The 21,844-nt window shown below is 42.6% G+C and overlaps 1 protein-coding gene across 1 annotated transcript; it reads left to right on the forward strand.

Moving 5' to 3' along the window:
* Window positions 1-2,797: 2,797 nt before the first annotated feature.
* Window positions 2,798-11,625, forward strand: shha (sonic hedgehog signaling molecule a). Its single transcript, XM_023838720.2, has 3 exons — window positions 2,798-3,373; window positions 7,640-7,901; window positions 9,970-11,625. Exons 1-3 carry the CDS (start codon window positions 3,065-3,067, stop codon window positions 10,662-10,664), a joined length of 1,266 nt encoding a protein of 421 aa, XP_023694488.1. The 5' UTR covers window positions 2,798-3,064; the 3' UTR covers window positions 10,665-11,625.
* Window positions 11,626-21,844: the final 10,219 nt, after the last annotated feature.

Consider the following 21,844-nt stretch of genomic DNA (forward strand, 5'->3'; position numbering starts at 1 on the left):
TAGCGTGCCCTTATGCATCGGTCCATTTACAAGACTCAAACCAAAAGTCCTTCCGGGTCAAGTTAGATGATCATTATTTGCTATTTGCACAAGTAGACTGGAATGCTTCTTTTTGCATATCCAGTCTTGGTCTCCTATAAGACACATTGACCTGAGAGTGAAGCTTCTGAAGCACAGGCTCAGGCCTTTCACCCAGCACCCCAGCGCATTTCAGGGGGGTACCGGCTCTGCTTCAGAAGCCAGTGGACATATGATTATTCTGCCAAACCCTCTCAGCTACACACTGCCCCCCCCAAACTGGAACCTTGACCACTCTGCTTGTTATTCTGCTTTTCAATAAGATTCTGAAATTACGTGCCATCACCCAACTAAGCGGCAGGTAAAGCAGAGTTGGCAAAGCCATTACCACAGCACTGTATTCCATTTCTTACTCATTCTTTATACTTTTACTTAATAAATTCATATGAAGAGATATAACTCGAAATGACATAAAGAGAAATGATATGCGGCTGCTTCATGTCAGTATCACTGGCTGTGCAGTGATGACCCTGTTCAACACGTTCAATGTCATTTACTTTGCTCAGGCTCTCTTCCTCTGGCTCCTTTGGTCCTCTGGATATAGATCCCTTTCCTTTCTATAGAGCCATCACCTGACATGAAAGTCCCTGTATGTGAATTCCTTCATCATTGTTTCCCTGTTTCTGAGGGACTTCCCACTACAGAATGTACCATGTTTCTCAGGTGGAATTATTCAATGTGCTGATTAATGTCCTGATCCATGGTTCCATGACCGCAATACCATCAGCAGTGTCAACAAAGAGAGCGTTTCCTTGCTGGAGACCGTCACCTCGGGTTAATCACATGACTTTCAGGTTCATACCTTATCAGTCTGTATGACTGCAGACTCCAGTGGAGCTGTTTATGTACGGTACAATACCACACCCGGACACCAGCACGAACATTCACCCCAGGACATTAACCCATTATTCTCAGGTCCTTAATTCTACCTCATGACCACTTTGGTGGCCAGTCACAGTGCGAAAAAAGAAAGAAAAAAAACCCTTCCGCACACCTCTGATGGATGAGCCCCCTCCCCACCCAAATGGCACCTGGGTGTTGCCCTGAATGAGGGAAATGGCATTTTCCACATCTAAAGACAGTGGGCAAATAGAAGCAGGGAACAAAGGGAATGTGAGGCAGCTGTGGGCATAGCCGGCGCTGCTGCTATGGGGCAGCCAGTTCCCCGTTGCCATGGCTAAATCAGACAATGAGATGGACCCTGGAGGCTAAGGTCTTTGGGTCTTATCTCCCCCCCCCACCCCTCCCAAAAAGAACCCTGGTCTGTGATTCAAGACAAGTGGGCTTATGTACACAGAACAATCCCCTCCCAATATTCACTGCCCAGGGGTGTGCTGTAGGACAGGTCTCATCCCTCAGCCCTAATTGAGAACAATTCTGAAGCAGTCTGATTCAGTAAAATACATGAATGAGGACCAATGGGCAGGGAGTGCGGAGGACAGACAGACAGACAGACAGACAGATAAATAGATAGATAGACAGACAGACAGACAGACAGATAGATTTCTTGTATTAAATGTTACCTCTTTTAATTACAAAGAAATAACTGTGTCTACCGAAAATAAGTAGTTAAATAAATAAATAAATAAACGATGGCGATATCAGCACGAATAGGCAATGGCGCCCTAGGCGGCGCTCATCTGAAAGCTGGTAATACATCCGACTCCACATGAACTCACGCCTGTGGGATCTTCAGCAGAACCTGAAAAGACTGTTGTTTCTGAATCAATACGTTTGTTAACATTTATTGGCTGCGCCATGGCAACGCGCAGGGAGGGACCGGGACCAGTGTGTATTTACAAAGAATTGTTTAAATACAATAAGAAAAGGATTTAAATGTTGTCTTCTGTGCGCTGTATTGGTGTGAAATTGCACTGTCACGTTCAATCTACAAGTTATGATTCAAAGCACATTACAACCATACACTGTCTGTGGTAAAAGTTCTACCTAATACAACTTTCTTAAGAAGTTTTCTTACAGATGCAAACTGTATGAAACTTTATAAAAGATAACGCTTATCTTACTTTCTCTTTACGATAATCTTTCTTTAGGTGGAACTATCTAATTTTGCACCAGAAAAAAAAAAACTTAAAAACTTTTTGCATGTTGAGCAAACCCCCTTATAACTCTCACAGAGGTTCGTTGTCGTTGTGTCACCTTTTAAAACGTGCGGGGTCCTTTATTGAGGTCGTGATATTTTAACGATTACCGGGGACTTAACACTGGAGGAACTGGAACAGTCATAAAAAAGTACAAAGTACAGAGCATCGACGGTCAGTAGCAATGCCATTACGTTAGAAGTATTTTATGACTGTGTTAATTTTGTCATATACCTACTCCGTGCATCATCTTTAAAACTCGCAATTAAATCGCTTAATCGCCCATGCACTGTAATAGTCTTTAATAATAAGTAGGTTATGGGGCATATCCCAGCTTGATAATTTATTGATTTACTGGACACAGAATAATAAAATTAAACTGTCCAGACAGAATTACTTCTGCTGAGATACACTCGTTTCCTGGCTGACATGTGTGGGTTTAAAACAAGCTCTAAGAAATAAAAAGATGGGAGAAACTTGTAATTGATGTTTTCCCACAGAGGCCAGCCCCTCCCCTCAAACCCACCCTTCAGGTGAAAAAAAATTCTTTAAAGATTTTTTGTCTTATGTGGTATAACAGCGGTCTAGTCGAGCCAATCAGCTCGCTCCCTTGCCATAGATCGCACGTATAATACATAGCAGTAAAGGCAGACTTCTCACAAACGTCTGCAGCCTGCCATTAGATCCACAGCCCGTTTGCCCTTTTTCCTCCGCGCTGCAGCGACCCAACTCCGATGTGTTCCGTTATTAACGACCAGAAGCTGACATTTCCGCACCTGCCACGGTAGTGATCGGTGGATAGTCAGGGAGACAAGGCATCGGAAGCCGGGGGGTGTGAGGGCGAGGGAGCCATAGATTCACAGCCGCTGTTAATTAATTAGGTATCGATGGACGAAATGCCACCGTTAACGCGCTCTGTGCTCATTTTCTTTATCTTCGTATCTGTTATTTCCTCTGGGTTGGCTTGTGGACCGGGCAGGGGCTACGGAAGGAGAAGACACCCAAAGAAGCTGACACCTTTAGCGTACAAGCAGTTCATTCCCAACGTTGCCGAGAAGACCCTTGGGGCCAGTGGCCGATATGAAGGCAAGATAACGAGAAACTCTGAGAGATTTAAGGAGCTGACTCCCAATTACAATCCTGACATTATTTTTAAGGACGAAGAAAACACTGGCGCTGACAGGCTGATGACACAGGTACAGTAAAAAAGGGGGGAAACTGTTTATTCTTAGACACTGTCACAGCCGACGCATCTGTCGTTTCGGACGCTGATTGTGCAGCGAAATTACGGGCCACATCATTCAACCAGCCGCCTTTAAACTCTCAGAAGTCAGGGCTGATCGAAATGAAATATGCCCGGGGTGATTTATCTCGTCTTGGTGTGTTATTTTTGTGTGTGCAGGTTCACTAGGCAGCAATTAACGATTAAAGTGTATAGGAGATACAGCTTCAAGTAAATGCCGATAGACAAGGCACTTATTTGCTCTTGTCATAGCATTTTTCAGGAAATATTGATGTAGTTCACTATCCACTCAATACATCTATATTTGTATTTGTGTTACGTTACACGCAAGGCAAATATGTACAGAATTGATAAAATACATTCAAGTTTTACATATCAAAATATATACCTAACTATAGAAAAACGTAACTGTTACAGTACCACCTATGTTAATTATGTGGTACCTAATTACGGAATGAAATTGCAGGACCACTCAGTCTCCCCGCGTCTCTGCCTTAGATTAATCAGTCCGGTCATATAAAAAGCTTGTTTAAAGCGGCTTTCGTCTTTGCATGAAAATATTGTAATTTCTTTAAGAATGTTCAGTTGACAATTGCTACTTAATAACGGGGCGGGACTTTGGCAATTATTGGCGTACGCAGGAAACTCGTATTTTTTTCAATCAGCGTTGCGCCGTTGTAAAGCGATAAAGCTAATTGCACAATGAAGATCCGTTTTTACATGTACGCGGTGCGTTCAGATGAACTGCATGGTGAACAATTAGAGCGATCTCTGTGATTAAATATACTTGGTCTTCATGGCCTGCTTGGAGCGACGAGTTTGGGTTATATATGGGTCATAAATGAACATTCCAGATAATTTTCCTTGCACATGTCTGGGCTATAGATACACAGTTCCGCGGTGGCTTATTTGTAAAATAAGGCTGTGAATAAAAACTGTAATGTTTGTTAGAGGATTAAACTGGATTATTTATTACATGGAAATATTTTAGGATTTTTTTCCGTGTCCTGCCTTCTTATGCACGACCCGAAGTGCGCCTGCTTCGCTGAACCAGATTAACGAAACGAGCTCCAATTATGTATTAAGCCGGCGCGTTGAGAAAGCGCGTTACAGCGCAATAAGCTCCTCGCTAACGATGCATACACAGTATATGCTTTTAACCTTGCAGGCTTAGGAGAAGCGTAGCCCACACGCTGCGTAATTGTAAGAGTCAGATCGGTCCCTGTAGTCCACGGTCATCGCGACTGGGGGCTGCAAGACGGCGCGATCCGCAGCTAGTCAGACGCGTCTGTTATTTTCAGCTCCACTTACTGTCACCTTATCGATCGGAAAGGCTAAGGCTTTCAGTTTGTATTTTATATAACCAATGACAACCCGACTGCGCCAGCTCCAGGGAGGATCTTTTTATAGCCATTATCCCAACCTTTAGCTAAACTCGTTCACAAAATGGGAACAGACAAAAATCCTCGTTTTAAAACGCCGTGCCTTTTCGTCGGTACTTGGGAATTATCTAAAGCGACGCTCATCTTGCCCTGCTTCAGAGATCACTGCAGTTAACTAGGAATTATTCGTGCTGGCCATACGGATTTACCATCATTAGTACGTTTAGTGATAGCTGACTGTAAAATATATGTTCAAAGTTTTGTTAAAATAGATAAATAATGCGTTTGGCCGACTTAAAGGCCAAGGGCGTGTAGTATGAAACGAACCGATAGCACTATTTAAAGATTGTGATTATAAATAACCAACCTATTCTTGCACTCCAGTAACACTGGGTTAATTGTTATGCAGAAAATCTATTTAATATAATATTTTCCGTTCCCCGATCGTTTCGTATAGGTTTTGCATAGTTGGGAATGATACCACTGCTGTGATCGAGCACAGGTGCGGTGCAACAAGCTGACCGGTCAAAAGATTTTGGTGTAGTTTGATACAAAATGATGCCCGACAAGCTTTTTCATAGCAGTTGCAATTTTGGTTTGCTGCGGTTTCCTGAAATGTAGGCTAAATCGCATAGCAGTTCAGGTTATTAAGACGGAGAAAGCAAAACATCCTGAGGGCGCAGTCTGTGTAAACGCAACGTCAAACCAAGGAAAGCTTTCGGCTATAAAGGTTTAAATTGTTCCTGTAAGGATATTTCAATGAATACCGCCCCCCTGTAAGATGCCGGAACCACGACCCGGCTCCATTAAATTATTTTGCGAAAATATGGCAAACGAGGCATAATTTGGAAGAAGTAGCGAGTTGTTTGCATTGACAGGTACCCGATAAGTGTTCCCATTAACCAATTCGTTTGTGGGGAGATTAAGAGCCGCCGGCGCAGGCTTGTTGAACAACTTTGTCCAGCGCACAAAGCGGCAACCCGAGGAGCCCCGCTGCGCTTCACGGTGACTGAGCAGAATTTGGCTGATTCGCGGCACACGACCAATGAATTAATAAATAGTTTGGGCTGCACGGCTTTTGACTCTGACAGCCCCGCTCAGAGTTGAGAGGGATGGGTTTGGCACGGCCTTTATGTCCCAATCTGTGCGCCACAAGTGCTCAGTATGACTGTTAAGCGCATTCACCGGTTCATAATTATTTTGCTGGTTCAGTTCATCGCAGTGTCTCGGAGGATTAGCATATTGTCTTAAACATGTTGCAAAAGCAAACCTGTTTATTTCGCACTAAATGTAGAATAGAGGTACTAGGAACAAGTTTTTTCCAGTGATAATTATTCTGCTCAGTAGTATTATGTGTGTTACCTATTACAGTCTGAAATCTCTCTCTCTCATTCTCTCTGTCTGGGTATATGTATTTTGTTAATTGGCACAACATGTAAGAACGGTTATTTTATGGATTTGAGATAGCAGTGAAACAGCACGCGTTAAGCAATCCGGTCACGTTCACAAAAATAGCACTGCTCACATAATGAAGGTCCCCTTCCCCTCCAGGGAGCCCTGAATGGACGCTTTGTGATGTTTTATTTGACATATTGGTAAAGTGCAAGGAAGAGTTGTCCTGGAGAAGGTCAGGCATCCTCACTTGGGGTCTAGGGAACGGTTAACAAGTGCAATACTTTAATGATGGACGAACAGTTTCATTGTAGATCGTTGTTCTTAAACTTGGTTTTCTTGTATTCAAACACCAACTGGACGCTAACAATTACTGAAATGCACCCGTTATTCCAAGTCTTTCGGCCAAATTTAAATCATTGTAAATGTACCCATGTTTTCCGTTAGGCATCAATATATATATATATTTATCTATAAATTAAAAGTTTAGAACTTCTCTTTTTCTCGCGTTTTTCCCAGCCCTCCGATACTGAGGATTTGACACTATAGCCGAGTGCATTTGACGAAAACTTGAAAAATTATAAAGAAAAGAGAAATAACGACACACAGGAATATTGCATTTAGGAAAAGACATTTATAACGGAAGGCTATAAAATGGATATAGGCTATAAGACATTGCGCTTTTTATTTACGAGTAATTCCAAAGGCAATCGTGAAGCCCCAACAGGTTTTACTACAAAATAGCTCAGACGTTAAGCACTTCACTGCGTGATTTGTACAACCAAAGCTTCTACGAGCTGATAAATCCATTTGTGGAAAAAAAGTCTCACTGCCACGTGATGTCTGCGAAATCCTTTGGGTTTCATAGTGTTTGATTTTAAACAGATACAGTTAGTTAAGATGGATTTTTTTCTCCTCAAACTCTGAAACGTTTATGCATTTAACCACATTACTGTTTGAAGCATTATCTACTATTCCGATTTTGCTATATCTGCTGGTTCTGGAGAACGCAAGTCCCTTCTGTTTTTCCCCATTCCTATTATTAGGGGTCCAAGCAGCGAAACTGATGGAACCCTATTTTTTTTTATTATTGTTGTTGTTGTGTATTCATTATTCAAGTTCATTTGTTCTGTTCAGACTTCTGCTGTAGCTTTTGTAACGCCTAATAGCCTAAGTGCTAATCTAGAAAGACTCATAAAATTTATTTCTAAGAGGTGCATACAAGCAATTCTAATCACAAGTGTTGAAATACATAAATTAATAACTTTTAGAAACAGTCAATAATAGTTGAAGAAACAGTGGCCAATAACCCTATTTTATGAAGTTACGTTGTTGATCAACTGTGGATGCACCAGTGTATAAACTGAAGCAGAGTAACAAGCTATAGAAGGCTAGATTCTCTAAAGTATGATCTAACTTAAATTGTTTTTGGTTTTTTTCCACAGAGATGCAAAGATAAGCTGAACTCTCTGGCCATTTCGGTTATGAATCAGTGGCCTGGAGTGAAACTTCGGGTGACGGAGGGCTGGGACGAGGACGGACACCATTTCGAAGAGTCCTTGCACTACGAAGGACGTGCGGTGGACATCACCACCTCCGACCGCGACAAAAGCAAATACGGCACGCTGTCCCGGCTCGCCGTGGAGGCCGGCTTCGATTGGGTCTATTATGAATCTAAAGCCCACATTCACTGCTCTGTAAAAGCAGGTGAGGTTCCGCAAAGAGCGAAAGCGTTGGGTTTGTCCGAAACTGATTTTCTTGAAATCTGGAATTCCTGGGCGTCAAGAATATTCATTTTAAACCCATAATCAAGTAAAAGATTTATGGAAGAAAGCTATAAATTAACAAATAATTATATGACAACAAAGTAGTAGCTATTTTTTGTTTAATCTAAAGTTCACACATCATACCAAATAGAGAAATCAGTTTGCTGTTCTTTGTCTGGTTGTTATAAATATCTTACATATTTCAACATTCGGTTTAAAAGTCACAGTTTAAGGATAGGCTACGTTATTAACATAACAATAAATAATCAGATAAATATGGATATATTTTACATACAGAATGATCCTGCGGCTTTCAGGTAGACACACAGCATTACTCTGGGTATGCAGATAATAAAATTCAAATCATGCCTTTTAAGATGTTATAAAATCGTTCAAATCTAGTCGCTACGTCTATCAACGAAGCCACCTCATGTTATTAACTGGTTTCTCTGGACATAAATGTATGCGCAATTTAACGTAAACGTGAAGTATAAAACATTAGTACAATTACTCTTTAAGGTATAAGTAACCAGAAAACCATAGGTGAACCGTAAAAAAAATATTTCACGATCTAATATCGCCCCACACTGTCCCTAAAATGTAACTGATGTTCCTGTGTGAATAGCATATCAGTGTGTAAATATTCTCCACTAAGATGCCCATAATCATTATTAATAATTATTATTATATAGAAATTGTAAGTAAAGTGTCTCCTTTGCGTTCATGTTATTTTTGGATTTAATCATATGTGCATTTTAATCACCATAGTATACTTATCGTCTTGGCACCGCAAATAACCAGTTATTGTAAAATACCCTGCTTAGATATACTGTCAAGCAACTTAACCAAAGAATCGAGGTAACCTCGTAAATTATATATGCAGTTACAAGGAAGCGGACAAATACCAATGCTAAAACTGCTACATAACTATACGGTTTCATTGCTATCACACAAAAATGCTTTGGTATCATTCATATATTTGCATTTTTATCAAACCAAATAAATGCTATAATTCTCAAGCGCGTCTAGATCCGAGGGCCAAATCTTCTATTTAAAATTCAACACACACTCTGGCATGATATTTAGCCCGTGTCATTCAGGGTCGTGTGACAGTAGCGTGCAATTTGGACAGCGCCATGCTGGACTGGGGCGGCTAAATCTGTTTTTTCAGCGGTTCCCCGCCGTATTTCATGCCGCGGAATCTCATGAGAAGATTAAATGCAAAGATTCCGAGCGAGGCGATCCCATTCCCCCGATCTGTTTGCCTGAAGCGTGATCCTAGCGACAGGAATGCAACGAAGGCTTCTCCCAAGGCCTGAATTATTGTCATCCAGACAGACAACAGGGCGGCCCGGTGCTGCTTAAAGAAGGGGCACATTGATGGCGGTTGGCTGTGAACATTCGTTGCCTCTGCCTTCATTTAAAATTCAAATACTCATCTTGAGTGCCTTGGAAGAGTGGCTCCGCTGTGCAAATAGTGTTTGCAATGCCACTAGTTTTGGAGAGTATGTGCGTGAATTGGCACATAGGGGTTTCTGCACCTGAGCAAATATGGGTGGGAGGCTGGGAAAAGCGTAAGTGTCCTTTTCCAAGAGTGGGCCCACACTACAAGCTGGATTAGAATGACAATGTCGGGCCTTTATTGCTATTTAATTAGACTAACCAGGCCGTGGATATTCAAGACGGAGTTTTTTTCCCCCACTTTTGAAGCAATACAACGGTCTAATTTTTTAAGACGTAAACTGCATTCATAAACACCACCGCTCTATCCCCTCTCCCGAAAAAGAAAAAACAAACAAAAAAAGCATTATGGCTACTTATTAAACGTAAACATTTAACACTATAAGCTAACACGTTATGAATGATTTTATCGAAAATGAATCCCCAAACTGTCTGGGTTTAAGTGAAAACTGATATTGGGGTTTCAGTACTATCGGCACTGTCTTTTGCGTTCAGGTTTGAAATTTGTAGAAATTTTAACCCCATGCTTGTCATTCTTTCATCAACAGAAAATTCGGTTGCAGCAAAATCTGGAGGCTGTTTCCCGGGCTCTGCCTCCGTATCTCTCCAAGATGGAAGGAAGAAGCTGGTGAAAGACCTTCGAGTCGGCGACAAGGTGCTGGCCGCTGACGGCGAGGGGAAGCTCATGTATACCGACTTCATCATGTTCATGGACCAAGACCTCGCAACCAGAAGAATGTTTTACGTGATAGAAACCAAGGAGCCGCGCAGAAAGCTAAGCCTCACTGCCGCCCATCTCATCTTCATCACGGAGAACTCTACCCATCCTCAGGAGGCGATGGTGGCAACTTTTGCCAGTGAAGTCAAGCCCGGCCAGAAGGTGTTCGTGATGGATGAAACGAACCGCCAACTGAGAGCTGTCACCGTTCAGAGGATTTACCTTGAGGAGCACCAAGGCTCATTTGCTCCGGTAACCGCTGAAGGAACCCTGGTGGTTGACCAGGTGTTGGCGTCGTGCTATGCCGTGATAGAAGACCATCAGCTGGCGCACTGGGCCTTTGCACCGGTTCGCTTTATTCACCGATTGTCCTCCTTATTGTACCCAGAAAACCATTTAGACTCAAGCAGCTCCTCGCCGGATGACGGTGTCCACTGGTACCCCATGATCCTATATCAAATAGGAAACTGGGTCCTGGATAGCCGCTTACTGCACCCCCTTGGCATGTTAGTAAACTCCAGCTGAAACGTCTAACCGCGAAGTAAGACATGACTAATGTAGGATACGCGAAAATAGCCCTAAGGAGACAAGAAGCGCCGGAGGACTTGGAGTATTTATTTAATTGACATTTACATGTGTCCTTTTCAAAGAATAAATGGACCTTCAAGAGCCTTAAAACTTTTCTTTGAATAATTTATTCTCACGTGAACTGTACGCCGGTACACCGGTATGGATCCTGACGCCGCGCTGCCAGCTATTTGCTCAGAATCTATTTTTGTACGTCTCTGGCAAAACGCAAAGAAAAAGAAGAAAATGTAAAGAGAGAAAAGCAGAGAGTTTGTGATATTCTGTCCATATGTGCATCAGACTGTTATATTTTGGGGGTCATACTTCGTGTGGGTCCATAAATTATATTTTTATACACAGAATTGTAAATTAGATTTTGACAGATCGTTACTTACTGAATCACGTTTCGTTATTTGAAATAGTGTAAGATACAAAAATATATTTTAATTTAAATAGTTGCGAAAAGTCTTGGCCAATCGTGTGCTGTATTGCCTTTCATTTTTTACTATTATTGTCTTCATTGGTTATGGCCAGGTTATAAAAACGGGACAGTTTCCGTCATCTGCCACCTGCCGACTGTAATCATCTCCTTTTCCATTTTTTTCTTTTTGTTTTCCCCAACATTTCAAGTGCACATTCTGACAATTTCGTTATATGATATAGTAGTACAGAACAAGATGTTTGTTTTAATAAATTAACTACTACTGTAAATGTACTAAAATGTATTTTTTTTCATATTTTGTAATAGGGAAATAGTTTTATAGAATTAAACAGCGCCAAATGCAGAGTTTGAATAGTATATAATACATACGGTGACCGTACCATTAACTTTCATAATCGGGCGATGTCATAAACAAATGTTTAGAGTTTATTATTTATATGTTTACTACAAAATGAGATAAAGGAATATTCAAACTTTCATCTGTTATATGTTCTTGTTTCTGATTAACGCTCCGTTGATAACTGTTATGTAGAAATAATTTTGTGAATACTCGTACATCGATAGTAGCCTACATAGGCCTGCGTTTACATATATGAACTTCGAAGAATATGAACTTCCTCGTGGATATTTTACTAAACTTCTAAACTTTCATTTTTATTTATAATGAGGACCTCGATAGGCAATGAGAACAAATTAGATTGCTTCTAAATTAATTAAGCACTTATATAATGCTCAGAGAATAAATCCACCACAAAACAAATTGCGTCAACTTAAACGCCGACTAAATTGGATGGTCTTCTCAATCAAACTTTTGTCAATTTGTAACTTAAGACTTTATTGTTACTTTGGTAATTTTAGGCAAAAATAAATTCGTTTTGGTTGATACGTAACTAACAATGTAACTAAGGCACATATTAATTAATCAAGTATATAAACTAACGCAAACAGTCTCTGCCCACCGCTACTTTGGAAGATTTTTTATTACTGTTATGCATTTAAAAACAGACTAGACATTTATTTGAGGTGTACATTCGCAGCCTACGAAATCGTGGGTCATAGTATGAGCTTTGAACTGCTTCGTATATCCCTGTGAAAAATCGCGGCGCACCGTTATAGTACAGGTGCTCATTGATTCATTCGGGAATAAACATGCATCGGAATTAAGCTGAGTTACTTGGTATGTCACAGATAATTATCATGAAACGGCTTAACTCTCTGCTGTATTCTGTTTAATTACTGTGCTTTTAATTAAAGTTATTTTTACCTTAAATTGTACTTATCTCAAGAGCTGCAACCTCTTTGTAAATGCGCAACGTTTCAGTAAACCGGCCCGATCGTGTTTTTACAGTGGCAAAGATTTAATCAGTATCGAAATGCCTGTCTGGCTATGGTCTTTGAGGTCTTTGAACTCAAGTGAATGAGCCTCGATTGACAATACTGGAAATCAGTACGCCGTCATGCTTAGCAAAAATAGTGTAGGAGCGCCATCTTTCGGTCACGCCTATGGCAACGCCTGACCCGCAGACACGGATTACGGGTGATATTTGTGGTACCCAACTACCCATACAGTACCCCAGATATCAATGCTGCAGAGTGGCCAACCAATGGGAAGAAGGAGGGACATACCTAGCTCCTCGATTGGTTTACTTCTTCAAAGAGACCACTTGGCATGCAAAGACTCTGCTGGAGCTGCAGGTACACTGGATAAAGAAAGTCTGCAGGATAAAATCTAAAGAAATAAATGTCTCCATGATCAGGTAAATTCATATTTAACCCACTTACCCCATATATAAATAGAAAACTGTCTACTAAGAGAACATCACTGGGAATAAGAGGCCCCTATAAACAAGATTAGGACAAAAAGACACAATGTGCTAGTTTGTTTGTCGCAGAGGTTCTAAAAACAGAGGAACAGCAGATTAAAGGAAATGAATAGGGAAGCGTCTTACCCATTACATCACCGACTACTTCGCTGGATGAATTCCACCTGAGGAACAATGCTTAAAACCATTTAAGATGATCAAGGTTTCAACTGTGTTGCCTCCCGCTTACAATGTTAGAAGTTCAAATTCTGCCCTCACTGTATGCCTGTGTGTCTGCGTGTGCGCTCCCCCCTGTAACCTAAAGCTTTGCATCTGACCAACTTAAAAAGCATCATGTCAAATACTGATACTCGCGCTACACAAAATGGCGCCCCCTGCTACAGGTACAGGGCTTTTTCCATGACCTTCTCCCGTTAATCGCTCTGTAATAGTATTCCCTCGCTTTTGGGGTATACATATGGTTTTAGCACAAGTCAACTTCCACTGCAGACACTTTGCTATGCGAGCCAATGATGCAAAAACCGTTTGACAGATCTCTTTCAAACTTTGGACAGGCATTGCGTATGCATGAGGAACTCAAATTATTTACATTTTTGACAGATTGCCTCAAACTGAAACAGCGCATCATAGGCAGTTTTGACATTCTCATTAAGACAATAACTAAATAGCATTTCATGGATTTCTTTCAAAGGCAGTACTGTAGGCAATGTAGCGGGGCTGGAATGGAGCTCATTATATTGAGACAGTTCGCCCCAGTTTTGAAGCAGCGCAGCATGGTGATAGCAAAACAAGTGCAGTATTGATAAATGATCCCATTAAGACGATCACTAAGTAGCCATAAGATGGATCTTTTTCAAACTTTGCAGAGGCATTGAATGGGTACCAAACTGGGTCTGATTTAATTTTGAAACAGATTGCCCAAAAACTGAAGTGAGTCACGGGCAGTACAGGGAAGGGTGAAAGCAGACATTTGACATTATCAATGTGATAAGTCAAGAAGTATTTGATGAATCTTATTATTGCTTCACAAATCATTATATGGATATAGATCTATACCTGGTTTCATATTCAGGCAAACTTCCATAAAAATGAAGCAGCAGCAATGTGTGTCACAAAATGAAGGAAATGGCAGTTATAGAGGACACTTGGTCATGTGAACACGGAAACTTTGAATGTTTAGTACGAACCTTTTTCAAAGTTTGCTGGCATATTTTAGGGTTGACAGACCGGAAGTGATCAAATTTTGAAGCAGATCACCTCAAAACTGAAGCAGCCCTGTATAGCAAAAAAAGTGTCATTTCAGACATTTGATCCTATTAGCATGAGAACTCAAAAAGTATTTGATGGATGTTTTTCAACATTAACAGACATGTTGCAAGATTAAAGATCTGGACTAGATCAAATTTTGAGACAAATCACACCATAACTGAAGCAATGGCACTTAGTGACATCAAAGAGAAGAATTTGATGATTAGTGGCTTATCCTTGTGAACAGCATCAATCAATTTGTCGTTATTTACTCTTTTTTACCTTATATGATCTTTGATGAATCTTATTACCACTTCACAAAAACATTTATGGATGTACACTTAGTCAGATCTGAAACTGCAACTGCAATGACAGAGGGCAGCAAAATTGGAACTACCAGCAGAAGGTGGCGGAGAGCGAAAACGGAGCCTTAGTGACATCAAAGAAACAGAAAACAAACAAAGAAAGAAAAAATCTTGCATACACAGGTCTTCCGTGGATCTTTTAAAAGCAAATATTTCATGGATCTTTGTACAGGTGAGTAATTTTAAAACTGGGGGCACAAGATAATTTTCTGAATATTCTGATTCTTGGTTGCTAGCATGAGATGATTTTCTGAATAGGCTCCACTAAAGGTGATACTGATTTTTGATCATTATCCTCCCTGTTCGGCAACATTTATTTGTAGCAGTGCAGTAGCTGTAGAAATGCATCATGGAGAACTCGGCAGAATTTTATTGTCACTTTTTTGGGGGGATGTGGGCAGAGTGCATAAGGCTGGCATGTAATAATATTTTCCTCAGACTGTGCTGTTTTCATTCAGCAAAATGTGTCACGCGAAGTACTCCATCATTGCTGGGTAAGTTACATTACTGTGCACTTGTACCCCAAGCTGTGTGTATATATTGTAATAATATTTGTGTGAGTCATGGTTTTAAATAATAAAGAGAAGGCAACTGTTTATAAAAAGGTACAAAAGCTCTGTGCTTTATTCACAGCACGCTGCCAGAGAGAACTAGCGGCGGCACACACACGGAAGACAGTGATCGACGTGATACTTGCATGTGGAGTGTGTCATGCCCTGCTTATGCCGATCCTCATATGTGCCACGTCCCCCTCATTTACCTCGTGTGGAATCCCCGTGTCATCAGCTGTTTCTAGTTATGTTAATTGGTATTGTGTATTTGTCTGCGTCTGTCTCCCCAGTCCGGTCATTGACGTCGTGTTGGTTGTATGTACCTGAACGTATCCTCCCTGATTAAACCCTGCATTCACCCAAATCCTTGAGTCCTGCTCCTGTTTCCCCGGTCCGTGCCCTGGCGTACATGACAGAGTGGGCACTAACAAAAACACATGCATTCCATGGGAAACATTACAATGATCATACAGTGAACATAAAATACAGAAATACACACATAAAATACCACAATTACATATACAAACAGAACTGCATGCCGATGACATGAATAATCAGTCACTCTGAACCAGCCCTGCAGTGTGACATTGCCTCCACCTCCCAGGTCAGCTGTCCATGATGTTGCAGCTGTGGCCAGCATGTCATAGTTTCTAATGTCCCCAGCATACCTTTCTCTCCTGGAGCATCCTCATCCTCGGCTGCTACTGGGGGGTCAGGTTGGGCCTGGGGTTAAACCGTGCAGGCAATCCCTGTACAGGACCCCAGCATTTCGCTGCTCAGGCAGCTGCAGGCTGTAGACACCATCAGAGTGCCATGTGAAGTTCTCCTCTGACCCCCACCAAAGACTTTCTACCATGGGCAACTGCCCCTTCTTCTGAATGGAACAGTATACCCAAAACGGGTCCCCGATGTTCAAGTCCTGCCTGTGGCTGCACGTATATTAAATTACACTTCTATCGGGCAGTCACTATCCCTTGGTGCTGCTGGGCCAGTTTGTGTGTGCCCTTAAAACACTCCCAAAGGCACCATAGGAACTCCATACCTAGATCTTGCACCACGTTTGGCTGTGAAAGTGGCTCAAATGCTTAGTGCTCTGGTGTGCACAGCTCGTGCCTTCAAATTTTATCCCTGGTTGCTGTGCTATCAAGTGTTCAGGCAGTCCATGTACTGACGCTCTGTAACACCCCCACTAATTTCGAGAGGTTGATGGCACAAGCGCTAGCCCACATTGAATGGAGCCAATGCATCTTCTACATGGATGATCTGCTCACCCATACTGTTTATTTCAATTATAGCACTTAACTTGCGCATCATCTTTGCTGCCATTCACAAGGCAGACCTGTGCCTCAACCATTGGAGTGTTGCCTTCTGTGGTGAAAGACAGAGTTCCTGAGTCATGTAGTAAGTGGTGAGGGTGTGTTGGTGGACATATGAAAGATCGCTGCAGTGAAGGACTGGCTGACACCGCACATGTCGTGGTCCTCCGCAGTCTATTGGGTCTCAATTCTTACTACTGCCGGTTTGTACTAGATTTCACCAGGATTGCCAAGCCACCCAACGACTCACCAAAAAGGGAGGGGTTAGGAGACTGCACAACCACTTTCAACTACCTGAAATCTGCACTCACAGAGGCTCCAGTGTTGGCGTAACCCAACCCAGCACTCCTCTTCATCCCCTTCACCCTCCACACAGACACCAGCAACGATGGATAGATGGATGGATAGATAGATAGATGGATGGATGGATGGATGGATGGATGGATAGATGCTTTATTGTCATTGTAAGTACAATGAGATTTAGTTTGGAACATGCCAGCAGATGCACAGTATATTTACAATTAACTAGATTCTGAGGCATAAAATAGAATGGGAGAGTATGTACATACATATATACATAAAATAAGGTGCTGGTAAGTAAGTTCACAGAGGTAGAGTTTTCAAGTGGTCTAAATGCACATAAATATGGAAATTGCACATGTGGGGTATTGCTTCAGAATGTTTGAGATCAGTGCTGAGAGTTCAGAAGTGTGATGGATGTGGGGTAAAAACTGTTCCTCAGCCAGCTTGTGCAGGCGTACAGGGTTCTGTAGCATCTACCAGATGGCAGAGGTGTAAAGAAGTTGTGTCCAGGGTGGGTTGGGTCCTTGATTATTTTTCCAGCTCTGTGGCCACACCAGGTGCGATGGATTTCTTCCAGTGATGGAAGCTGGGTTCCAGTGATCCGCTGGGCTGTCCTGATGATACTCTGCAGGGTCTTCTTGTTCTCTGAGGTCCATCCAGAGTACCATGTAGTGATGCAGTATATGATCACTGACTCTATGTTGCACCTGTGGAAGTTCACCTGGAGCTGCTGTGGAAGTTGTGCTTTCTCTTTAGGCTCCGCAGGAAGTGGAGCCTCTGAAGTCCTTTTTTGGCCATGACTGAAGTGTTTGTGGTCCATGACAGGTCACGGCTGATCTGAATCCCTGCTTTTATAGTCTATAATGGACCTGATGCCACATGTGCTGGGGATCAGAGTTGTTGTTGAAGTGCTCCTCCATTTTATCCTTGTAAGAACATAAGAACATAAGAACATAAGAAATATACAAACGAGAGGAGGCCATTCGGCCCATCGAGCTCGCTTGGGGAGAACTTAACTAATAGCTCAGAGTTGTTAAAATCTTATCTAGCTCTGATTTAAAGGAACCCAAGGATTCAGCTTGCACTACGTTATCAGGAAGACTATTCCATACTCGCTGTGTAAAGAAGTGCTTCCTTAAATCCAGTTTGAAATGTTCCCCCACTAATTTCCACCTATGGCCACGAGTTCTTGTATTTGAACTAATGCTGAAGTAACTATTCGGTTCAACAGCATCCAAACCTGTTAGAATCTTATAGACCTGGATCATGTCCCCCCTCAGTCTCCTTTGCTTGAGGCTGAACAGATTTAGCTCAAATAACCTTTCCTCGTATGACATTCCTCTAAGACCAGGAATCATTCTTGTGGCCCTACGCTGCACCTTTTCTAAGGCCGCTATGTCCTTTTTAAGATATGGTGACCAAACCTGTACACAATATTCTAGGTGAGGTCTCACCAAGGAATTGTATAATCTTAGCATTACCTCCCTTGACTTAAACTCCACACACCTGGAGATATACCCCAACATCCTATTGGCCTTTTTTATTGCTTCCCCGCACTGGCGAGAATGAGACATGGAAGCATCAACATACACACCAAGGTCTTTCTCATAATCAGCTACCTTTATTTCAGTTGGTCCCATAAAATACCTGTACTTTATATTTCTGCTCCCTACATGGAGTACCTTACATTTGTCTATGTTAAATTTCATCTGCCAGGTGTCAGCCCAGTCACTAATTAAATTAAGATCCCGCTGTAGCTGCTGAGCCGCTAGTTCAGTATCTGCTACACCACCCACCTTGGTGTCATCTGCAAATTTCACCAGTTTACTGTATATATTGGTGTCTATATCATTTATGTAAATAAGGAACAAAAGTGGTCCTAAAATTGAACCCTGCGGTACCCCACTATGAACGCAGGCCCACTGTGACATCAAGCCTCTTATAACTACTCGCTGCTTCCTATCCGTTAACCAGTTATCAATCCAAGTCGCTACAGTTCCTAAAATACCTGTCGCTTTGAGTTTAAACATCTCTGATGCCTCTCCACAGGTTGGACCTGGCTTAGTCCAGCCAAAAGGCATAACCAAATACTCATCATGTGCTGACGGCATGTTAAAAGTCATCTTCCACTCATCCCCCTCGTGGATCGTAACCAAGTGATAGGCGCTCCGCAAGTCCAATTTGGTGAACTGACTAGCACCCTGAAGTAAATCAAGGACCGAGGACAGTAGCGATAGGGGGTACCGATTCTTGAAAATGATCTGGTTCAGCCTATCATAGTCAATACAAGGACAGAGGGATCCGTCCTTCTTCTCCAGGAAGAAAAATCCAGTGCTTGTTAGGGACAAAGATGGCTGAATAATTCCCAACGCTAGAGCACTACTGATATATTCAGCTATCGCCTTCCTCTCAGGGACGGACAGGGGATAAAGACGGACTCTAGGTGGTGAGGTGCCAGGCAGAAGATCATTTGCACAATCAGAGGGGTGATGTGGAGGCAGGAAAAAAGCCCGGGAATTACCGAATTACCTAAGTCTAGATAGACCGAAGGAACGAAAGACAGGTCCAAACTGTCCTCCTTCTCCCCGGGGACCATGGAAGGGAGAGCTGTACAGAGACACTGGGAACGGCAAGAAGGAGTCCAGCCCAAAATAACTCCATTCTGGGTGGGGATTATGTTTAAGCCGGGGTGGCCTCAGAGTAAAGGCGCTTGAGGTGAGTCAATAACATAAAAGGACACCTCCTCCACATGATTACCCCCGACGGCGAGACTCACTAGGAGAGTAGCCCCGGTGAGGGTGGCCATCCGATGCTCATTGAGCGCATGGGCCACCAGCTGCATCTGTACAGAAGTAGTCGGCAGCCCCCACCAGTGGACAAGTCAATAAAACTGTCATTTGCCCCTGAGTTGATAAGGGCTGCCAGATATCACCATCAACAGCACTGGTAAAAAAAAAAAAAGTCCTCTGTGTCAATGAGGAAAAATGTCCCTCCTCCTTACTGGTGGGTGCATCCTTTTACTAAATAGTTCACAATATAATGTCCAACCTGCCAATAGTACAGACACGCATTGGAGGACCGACGCCATTGCCATTCATTGAGAGATAAACAGGTCTGGTCCAGCTGCATTGGTTCGGTGGGAGGCATCAAAGGGTTAATGCCAGCCGAGGTGGCGGCACCCGGGACCTCAGTCCCTCTGTGACATTCGCTGCAGTGCTGATGGAAGCAGTTGTCAACCCGGATAGTGAGGTTTACCAGATCTTCAAAAGTGCTTGGCTGCTTGTGGGTAGATAATTCATCTTTAATGTCCTTGGACAGTCCATTGTGAAAGGCATTGAACTGAGCCTGCCGATCCCAACCAGTAGAGTGCTAGGGTTTGAAACACTATGGCAAAATCAGATACCAATCGGTTGCCCTGATGGAGCTGAAGCAACTTGTGTGCTGCCTCTCTGCCATGCGTAGAATGGTCAAACACTTGCTTCATCTTTGCGGTAAAACTGGAGAGGTTGACACAAAAAGATGTCCCAGCCTCCCACGCAGCAGTCACCCATTCTCGGGTGGGACCAGTCAACAAGGTGATTATATAAGCAACCCTAGAGCAACGTGATGGAAACACAGATGGCTGCAAGCCGAAAATTAGGGAACATTTGGATAAAAATGAGTGGCAGGTTCCCGGATCACCAATATACTGCGGGGGCGGAGACGAGCAGGGTTCACTGAGAAAAAGCAGTCTGAGGACTGCAACAGATATGCTCCACCTGATCTACTCTGTTAACCCGGCTTTAAAGGATTCCAGGAACTCACTGATTGCCATGAGTTCTAACTGGTGACACCCCAGCAGAGCACCCTGCTTACCCAGGACTTGGGTGAGATGCTGAAGGTTAGTCTGATCTGTGGAGTCCATCCTGATTGTGAGATCTTCTGTCATGGGGGGTATCGTGGAAAATAAGCAGGACACTGTTGCAGATCAGGCAGGTGAAAGGTCTATAATTATAGTCTTAATTCCAGACAGCAGAATCCAAAAACCTAGTCTAAGAACGTTGTTCAGGAGTGGGTAGGGGTCGGGTGATTTTCGTTGGTGGTTGTGGGACAGGGTTAAACTCAGAATACGGAGACAAGCAGGAGTTTGGGCGATTGGCGTAGGCATTTCAAGGGCTAGATAAGATGTGAAGTTGAAAAACTAAAATAGGGTCAAGAGACAGGCAGGCTTGCTAGGAGACAGGCAAAGGGGAAAACGGGACAGAATTGCTTGAAACGATGAAGATCCCAGAAGCAAATAGGTAAGACAGACCATTAAACCCCAATAAAACACAGCTGAGAGAGAGAGGCGTGCAGCTAAGCAGTTCTACCGGTTCTTGGGGTAGGTGGGGAAGGAACATCCCCGTTGGTGCCAGTCTTGCTTCTTGGGAATCCCCGAGGGTGTGGATGGGAAGCACCGTGTGATGTCATAGGGGTCCATGACAGGTTGTCACCAGTTCTGATCGACGTAATATTTTGGAGCATTCCTGTAGTGTTTTATTTACAAAGAACACCGCTTTCTTTCATAATGCAATCAGGTAGTGGGGCCATGGAGGGAATAATCGATTTTTGAAGCATCAATGTCAGCCAATCCTACACGATCACCATGGACAGCACCTTTTAAGGTCACTCTAAAGCAGCTCTCCCTTGAGCAATCTCTTAAGAGATTGTTCAGGAAACATACTTAGGAAAACAAATACCTTTTGTAAGATATAACTCTAGAGTCTTCATAAGACACTAAGAGTCACCATTATTTGGGAAGTCCACCCCTGGTCAAAATCACTGGGGTTGTCATTCATTAACCGCCTCACACAGCATTAGGCCTATATCAGTGTGGGATGTTGGTTGTGTGTGTACCAATCTGGTTTTAAAACACAACACAGCACTGAGTCTTCTCTCCTCAAAGTCACTAATGACCTATTAATGTCTGTGGACTCTGGAAATTGTGCAGAATTAATTCTGTTGGAGGAGAGTGGACATTCAGGGCCCTGCATTAAAATTAGTCTGTCTCCTATCTTAAAGGTAAAACTTTCTCAGTGAATATAGGCACTTATTTCTCCTCTACTGCAACC

Source organism: Paramormyrops kingsleyae, chromosome 4 (genome assembly GCF_048594095.1).
Source record: "Paramormyrops kingsleyae isolate MSU_618 chromosome 4, PKINGS_0.4, whole genome shotgun sequence".
Classification (NCBI taxonomy): Eukaryota; Metazoa; Chordata; class Actinopteri; order Osteoglossiformes; family Mormyridae; genus Paramormyrops; species Paramormyrops kingsleyae.